The sequence below is a fragment of the Carlito syrichta genome, unplaced genomic scaffold (genome assembly GCF_000164805.1).
Source record: "Carlito syrichta isolate Samal-C Ts95f unplaced genomic scaffold, Tarsius_syrichta-2.0.1 Scaffold314220, whole genome shotgun sequence".
Classification (NCBI taxonomy): Eukaryota; Metazoa; Chordata; class Mammalia; order Primates; family Tarsiidae; genus Carlito; species Carlito syrichta.
The window spans coordinates 293,268-301,648 of record NW_007258316.1 but is presented as its reverse complement, the minus strand read 5'-3'; the positions used below and the strand labels follow the sequence as shown (position 1 = coordinate 301,648).

Here is an 8,381-nt window from a genome sequence, read left to right as displayed (position 1 = left end):
CCACGCCTGACTAATTTTTTATTTATTGTAGAGATGAGGTCTCACCAAGTTGCCCAGGCGGTCTTGAACCTGCGGGCTCAGGTAATCCACTCACCTCACCCTCCCAAAGCGCAGGATTACAGGCTGAGCCACCGAGTCCATACTATGGTGTGGTAATTTCTTAATCTGTTCCTTGACCTCTAGAAACAATGAACCTCTAGACAATTAACCGTGCCCAACTGGATTATATTCTCCTTCCTGAAGATTAGGTCTGAGGATCCTGAGAGAACAGGGGGTAGGTGGTAGGTAGGTGCTTTCATTTCACTTGGAAAAGATCCTGGAGGCACTTCAGGAAAGAATAGGCTACTCAATTATTTAAAAATATGACAGGTCGGAGGCATAAGACTTGTAAGTTTTGTTTTAGATTCTGTAATGTTGAACCCTTATCACACTGAAAAACTGTTATTTCTAGAACCTAGGGTCATGATGCTCAAAGATAATGTTCACCAGATATGTAAAATAAGTGGGAGAAAAATTGCCGGGTCAATGCTCTGTATTAGGCTGGGTACTGTGGAAGATTCTGAAAAATGATAAAACATGGAGCCTACCCTCGATGAGTTTAGCAGATACCATTATACAGCAGGATGAGGACAAATAACACAACCTTTGCAAAACAGCACAAAAATAGCCCCCTGTGCCTTAGCTTCCTGTAAAACAGTGATCTTGATGGTGCTTCTCTAGTGGAGCTGTTGAAAAGATTAAAACTGACAGAGCACTTGGACCCCTGCCTGGTCCGTAATAAGCAGTTGGTAAATGTAGATCTGTGATGACTTAAGTCCTGGTGCTCCCTTGAGTCCTACATTTTTTTTCCCACCAAACTTTCAGAGCTTTGTATCAGTTTGGCCTGGATTTCACACCAGCTCTTTATCTTAAGAGCCTAACACTGGAAGTTTCTTTCTTCATTAATAAAATGAGTATCGTCACATGGCCTACCTCAAAGTGTTATTATAGGGATCAGAAGAAATAAAGTGTGAGGGGAGCCCCCGAAACCTGCACTCCTGGCCCCTTCTGCCACAGTCACCCTCTCTTTGAGGTGCTACTGACCTTTTTCTCTTTGCTCCTTGCAGCTGTAGGAGTTTGGCTTCTCTGGTTCTGTGCCTGGTTTTTCAATCAAAGACCAATGGCACAGCCTGTCCTTGCTCACCGGCCAGCCTCTATGCTTGCCCCTTCATCTTCCTGCCCATCCCTGATTGCTCTCTGTCAGATCCTTTCTCTCCAGTTTTGCCTGCAAGCTCAGGACTCCTAGGGTTCAAGACCAGCCTGGACAACATAGCAAGACTTCATCTTTATAAAAAAAAAATTAGCTGCATGTGATGGTGTTTGCCTGTAGTCCCAGCTACTTGGGAGGCTGAGGTAGAAGGATCACCTTAGCCCAGGAGATTAAGACTTTGATGAGTAGTAATAGTGCCACTGCACTCCAATCTGGGTGACAGAGTGAGAACCCCAACATAAAAAAAAAGTCAGAATTGAGATACAGTATTTCTTTTTGTTGAGATACAGTATTTCCTAGTCAATTCAATGATTGCTTGTTATTCTTAGTATGTTCACATTCTTCCTGTGAAAGAGATTTATTTTTTTAGGAAGCATGATATATCATAATTAAATCAATGCAAATATGAAGCCAAAGGTAAGTGGTAACTTACATGTAATCGGTAAATAATCTACTTGTTTTTATCATTGACCATGTACATAGAGCTTTGTGCATATTTCAGTACCTAGCTCACTTCTTGCTAGAGCCTACCAGTAGACTCTGCCTATCAGTTGGTCAGTGTGTTTCCTAGAAGATGAACCGTTCTTCAAAGTTATCACCTGTTATTTAATTCATCATGTAATTTCAAAGGAGCTTGCACTCTGTGGATGCTGGGCCCAACCCAGGCTATGTGAAGGACACATTCCCTGAGCTTGCCTTGCCTATAGTTCTATAGTTTCACAAAAGATTAAACAATTAAAGAGTAAGAAAAAAAAAAAAGCTATGATTATCAAGGACCAAAGTGCAGGACAAAAATGAGCAGACATTTAATAAAGACTACTTAAGAGGCCAGGAGTGGTGGCTCGTGCCTGTGATTTTAACACTTTGGGAGGACAAGGTGGGAGGATCACTTGAGGCCAGGAATTTGAGACCTCCCTGGGCAGCATAGCAAGACTCCATCTCAAAAAAAAGTGTTTAAAAGACAAATGCAAGCCGGGCTCGGTGGCTCAGCCTGTAATCCCGCGCCTTTGGGAGGCTGAGGTGAGTGGATTGCCTGAGCCCGCGGGTTCGAGACCCGGCTGGGCAACTTGGCGAGACCTCATCTCTACAATAAATCAAAATGAGCCGGGCGTGGTAGCGCGTACCTGTAGTTCCAGCTACTTGGAAGGCTGAGGTGGAAGGATGGCCGGAGCCTAGCAGGTCAAGGCTGTGATGGCCGGGAGCGGCCACTGCACTCCAGTCTGGGTGACAGAGTGAGACTCCAACTCAAAAAAAAAAAAAAAAAAAAAGATAAATACAAAATTATGTTTAGTGCCTTCCTCATCATTATTTATTCAATTACCTCTTAGTTTTAATTTTTGTTCTTAAAAGACCTTACCTAATCAATGAATATTAACTTTTTCTGATGACAGGTTGTTTGAAGAACCTGAAAGAACTCAATGTGAGTTTCAATCATCTGAAGAGCATTCCTCCAGAACTGGGAGACTGTGAAAACCTAGAGAGACTGGATTGTTCTGGAAATCTCGAATTAACTGAGCTGCCCTTTGAAGTAAGAAATAAACATTTCTGCACTATGATTTACTTTTGTTTGATTTATAACATGGTGTGTTCTATAATACGAGAAGAAGTTTTGAAAGATGAAATTGAACCAGGCTTGGTGACTCAGCCTGTAATCCCAGCACTTTGGGAGGCTGAGGTGAGTGGATTGCCTGAGCTCACAGATTCGAGACCCACCTGGGCAACTTGGCGAGACCTTATCTCTACCATAAATCAAAAAATCAGCCAGGCGTGGTAGCGCGCGCCTGTAGTTCCAGCTATTTGGAAGGCTGAGATGGAAGGATCGCCAGAGCCCAGCAAGTCGAGGCTGCAGTGGCCGGGAGCGGCCACTGCACTCCAGTCTGGATGGCAGAGTGAGACTCCAACTCAAAAAAAAAAAAAAAAAAAAAAGAAAGAAAGATGAAATTGAGCCTTTCCTGACATTTCAGTCACCCTATACAAGCTATTACAAGGTCTTTAAAAATACTTTATACCAGGCCAGGACCTGAATTTAAGTTCAGAGATGCTATCAAAAGAAAACTGAGCAAAACATCCTATTTTCACACAAGTTTTTTATTTTTTTTTAGTTGGGTTCTTGCTCTATTGCCCAGACTGGAGTGTGGTGGCATGATTATGGCTCACTGCTGCCTCAACCTCCTGGGCTCAAATGATCCTTTCATCTCAGCCTCCCAAGTAGCTGGAGAGTGCACACTGCTACACCTGGCTCGTTATTTTTTATTTTTTATAAAGATGAGGTCTTGCTATGTTGCCCAGGCTAGTCTCAAATTCCTGGGCTCAGGTGATCCTCCTGCACTGACCTCCCAAAATACTTGGATTATAGGTGTCAGCCATGGCACCTGGCTGAAGATATTTTTATGTAATGTCTGTTGATGAATGAAATATATAATGCCTGTTGTCTATAATACAGAGTTTGGTCTCTTTATCCACAATGATGAAGTTGAAAATAAATGCAGGGGTAAAATTTTTTAATATATTCATAGCAGAAGTCATGGATGACTAAGAGGTCCAACAGATAAGATTTAAGAAATCCACTAATTTTAAAATATTCACTAATTTCTTTCTGTCTGTATTCATGGAGAAATGATTTTAAATCATTTTCTGGTAATGGAACAGATAAAAGTGGACACTTTTTTTGCCAGGTAAAACTCAACAAGCTTCTTGTGCTGAAGGGAGATAAGGCTCTCACAATCCTACAGGTCATGAATGGGCTAAAAATGGTGATTGCTGGTGAGGTCCAGACAAAGCATGGGATTGTAGTCCTAGAAGTGGTGTTTTTTCTTTCCTGAACACTACTGGGTGAGAGGAAGTCGCTGCTTCTAGAATATTAGCACTCATTTCACCCACAGGAAATGCCAAATAGGGATCCTGGTGAGGGTGCACAGCCAGGGGTCATGATTCCCTGCCCAGATCCACTGATCTCCCAATCATTCTCAGCTGAGGAAGTGACTCAGTCCTCACTCAGATGTTAAGACTAGAAGTGAGTCAAGTTATCCTTGACCTCTCTTGCTCCCACATCCTATATCCCATCCATAACAAATCCTGTTAGGCATGCCCTTCAGTACACATCTTAAGTATGATGTTCTCTCAAAAGATGGTGTTAATTAAATAAATGCATCACCACTAGGACAGGTAGGACAGTCAAAGAAAATGACAGAAGCACGGTTGAGTGAATACCATACTACACATTGCTACCATAATTCCACTCAACTTCAAAAAGTAATACATAGATAGCATTGTTTATATTGTGTGGGCACTTTTTTTGCACTGCCTGAATATTCTGTATCTGGCTATATTACTCATTACCTTTGTACTACCACCCTAGTCAAGCCAGTGTTGCCTAGACTGGGGCGGCGGCCTCCTAGGTGGTCTGTCTGTCCCTTCTTCTACCTTCTCTCCCTTTATTGAAGTGTAATCTACATACTCCTAAAATTGACATTATAAGTGTGCAATTTACTGCAATTCGCATTTAGCCTATTTCCATCACCTCTTCACCGATTCTCTCTTGCCCACTTGCTGTTAATCCCCATTCCTACTCCCAGCACAGGCAACCACAAATTTGTTTTATATCTCTATAAATTTGTCTTTTCTGGAAATTTCCTATAAATGGAATCATACAAGTATCTTCTGAATCTGACTTCTTTCATGTAGCATGATGTTTTTGAGTTCTTCATTTGTGTTGTAGCCTGTGCCAGTAGTTTGTTCCTTTTACTTGGTTTGCTAAACTTTTGTTAAAGATTTTTGTGTCTGTATTCACAAGGGATATTGGTCTGTAATTTCTTTACTAGTGATATATTTGTCAGGTTTGGTATCCGGGCAATACTGGTCTCATAGAATGAGTTGGTAAGTGTTCCCTTCTCTATTTTCTGAAAGAGTTTGTGAAGGATTAGTATTATTTACTTTGAGCATTTGAATTTATCAATGAGATATCTGGTCTGAACTTTTCTTTTCTTTTCTTTTTTTGAGTTGGAGTCTCACTCTGTCATCCAGGCTGGAGTGCAGTGGCACACACACGGCCACCGCAGCCTCGACCTGCTGGGCTCAGGTGATCCTTCTGCCTCAGCCTCCTGAGTAGCTGGAACTACAGGCGTGTGCCACCATGCCTAGCTAATTTTTTGATTTATTGTAGAGATGAGGTCTCACCAAGTTGCCCACGCTGGTCTAGAACCCATGAATTCCGGCAATCCTCTTACCTCGCCCTCCCAAAGTGCTGGGATTATAGGTGTGAGCCACTGCACCCAGCTGAGGTTTTCTTTATAAAAGATTTTAAATTACTAATTCAGTTTTTAAATTTTTTTGTTTTTATTTTTGTGTGTGCTTATTCTAGAGATAATAATATGCTTCCTAATTTATCACAGTCTACTTCAGATTAATGTTGACTTAATCCTGGTAAAATATAAAAATTTTCCTCCAACGTTGCTTCATTCTTTCCATCCTTTGTATTACTATTATCCATATATTGCATCTGCATAGGTTATAAACCAAAAAATACAATGCCATAATTATTGCTTATTATAATTTTATGTCTTCTAAGCAACTTAGAAGAAATAAAAAAGAAGACTTACAGAGTCTTTTATGTTAGCCTACATATTTACTATTTCCTGTGCTTTTTATTTCTGCCTGTGGCCTGTAGTTACCCTCTAGTGTCATTTCCTTTAAGCTTGAAGGACTTCCTTTAGTATTTCTTGTAAGGTGTTGTTAGCAGCACATTCTGTTAGTCTTTGATTATCTGAGAGTGACTTTATTTCACATCCATTTTTTTTTTTTTTTTTGAGTTGGAGTCTCATTCCATCGCCCAGACTGGAGTGCAGTGTCTCTCCCAGCCACCACAGCCTCGACCTGCTGGGCTCCGGCTATTCTTCCGCCTCAGCCTTCCAAGTAGCTGGAATTACAGGCACGCGCTACCACACCCACCTAATTTTTTTTTGATTTATTGTGGAGATGAGGTCTCACCAAGTTGCCCAGGGGGGTCTTGAACCCACGGGCTCAGGCAATCCACTCACCTCAGCCTCCCAAGGCGTGGGATTACAGGCTGAGCCACCGAGCCCCGGCTCACATCCATTTTTGAAGGATGTTTTTTTCCTGGATGTAGAATTCTTGGTGGATGGATTTTTTTTTCTTTCAGCATTATAAACAGGTCATTCCACTTACTCTGTCCTCTGTTGTTTCTGAAGAGAAATCAGCTGCTAATCATATCAATGTTCTCCTGCACTTATGATTTGTCTAGGTGTGGATGTCTTTCTTTATCATACTACACGTTCATTGAGCATCTTAGATGCATAGATTAAGTTTTTCATCAAATTTAGGAAATCTCAGCCATTATTGCTTCACATTTTTTTCCTGCTCCTCTCTTGTCTCATCTCTGGTACTCCCACTATGTGTATGTTTGTATGCTTGATACTATCTTACAGGTCTCTGAGGCTTTGTTCATTTTTCTTCTATTTTTTTTCTCTCTGTTCTTCAGACTGGATAATTTCAGTTGAGTTATCTTTAAGTTCACTGTTTCTTTCTTCCGCCATTTTGAATCTGCCTTGATGTTCCTCTAGTGAATTTTTCATTTCAGTTTTTCTGCTCTTCAACTCCAGAATTCTCATTTATTTGTTTGCAATGCCTATTTGCTTATTGAGAATTTCTGTTGATTCATTTAATCTTTGTCCCACTTTGTTTTTTGTCATAGCACAGATATTTTCTCTTTTTTTTGAACCTCACTCTGTCGCCTAGGCTAGAGTGCAGTGGCATGCTCTCACAGTCACTGCAGCCTTGACCTGCTGGGCTTGGGGGATACTTTTGCCTCAGTTTACCAAGTAGCTGGAACTACAGGCACACGCCACCATGCCTGGCTAACTTTTTGATTTATTGTAGAGATGAGGTTTCACCAAGTTGCCCAGGCTGGTTTCAAACCCCTGGACTCAGGCCATCCTCTTGCCTCAGCCTCCCAAAATGCTGGGATTACAGGCTTGAGCCACCGCACCTGGCCCGTTTTGTTCTTCTTTATGCATTACTTTTTGAGGAAAGTGTTAACTCTTGGAGGGCAGCCACAGTGTACTATTTATCTTAACTTTCCCAGTGTGTACGCAGTGAATGATACATAGTAGCACTCCAAAATGCATGCTATATTCATCTATTTTCATATATTCATAGAAATGCCTTTGGGGAAGAAACACGAATCTACTCTAAAATTATTAGTTGAACTTAATTCCCTCTCTTGTAAAAGTGACTGGAATATTTTGTCATTCTTTTCTAGTTAAGTAATTTGAAGCAAGTTACATTTGTAGATATCTCAGCAAACAAGTTTTCCAGTGTCCCGATCTGTGTCCTGCGGATGTCTAATTTGCAGTGGTTGGATATCAGCAACAATAGCCTGACTGACTTGCCACAAGATATAGACAGGTAGCTACTTCCATTCTAAGGTGAGGTGTGTGAATTAGTTACTAATGCTAAAACACTGTTAACATTTTAAACATGCATAACACATGAATGTTCATTAAAATTAACTAATTTCCCAGTTTATGGTTCCTAGGAAATTATAGAATAAGACAACTTCCAGTCTGCATCATGATAAATACACATGTATATATGCATTTGGACATATCTTTGTTGTCTTGGTGAACTTTAATTTGCCTCAGTCTTCCATAGAGGGCACCATTAACTTTCTTTTATTGCCACAGAAGTAGAAAAGTAAATTTATGATGTATAAAATAGAAACATATCATTCTATGTTTAGAATGTCACTGAGGACAATTTTTATTAGTTTAATTTATTGAATTATTATACATAATACTTCAAACAAAATGGATATGCTTAGCAGGGTTTTCAAATTCTTGTAGCAATTTCAGGTTTTAAAAAAATAATCATTACACTGAATCATGTAAGATTTACTTATTCATCCATTCATTTAGAATATTAATAGGCTCTTGTATGGCAGTCCTGGAAAGTGGGATGGGTTTAAAGTGGTGAATAAACACAACCTCTGGCCTCTTGAAATCTATAATCATCCGGCTTGGTGGCTCAGCCTGTAATCCCAGCGCTTTGGGAGGCTGAGGTGAGTGGATTGCCTGAGCCCGCGGGTTTGAGACCCGCCTGGGCAACTTGATGAGAC

The 8,381-nt window shown here is 40.7% G+C and overlaps 1 protein-coding gene across 1 annotated transcript in view; it reads left to right on the top strand.

The window, feature by feature from the left end:
- Positions 1-8,381, top strand: part of LRRC2 (leucine rich repeat containing 2) — a 40,706-nt gene that overhangs the window by 23,385 nt on the left and 8,940 nt on the right. Inside the window, exons 4-5 of the mRNA XM_008071223.1 lie at positions 2,641-2,777; positions 7,527-7,672. Coding sequence (XP_008069414.1) covers positions 2,641-2,777; positions 7,527-7,672 — 283 coding nt within the window. The remainder of the gene's footprint in view (positions 1-2,640; positions 2,778-7,526; positions 7,673-8,381) is intronic.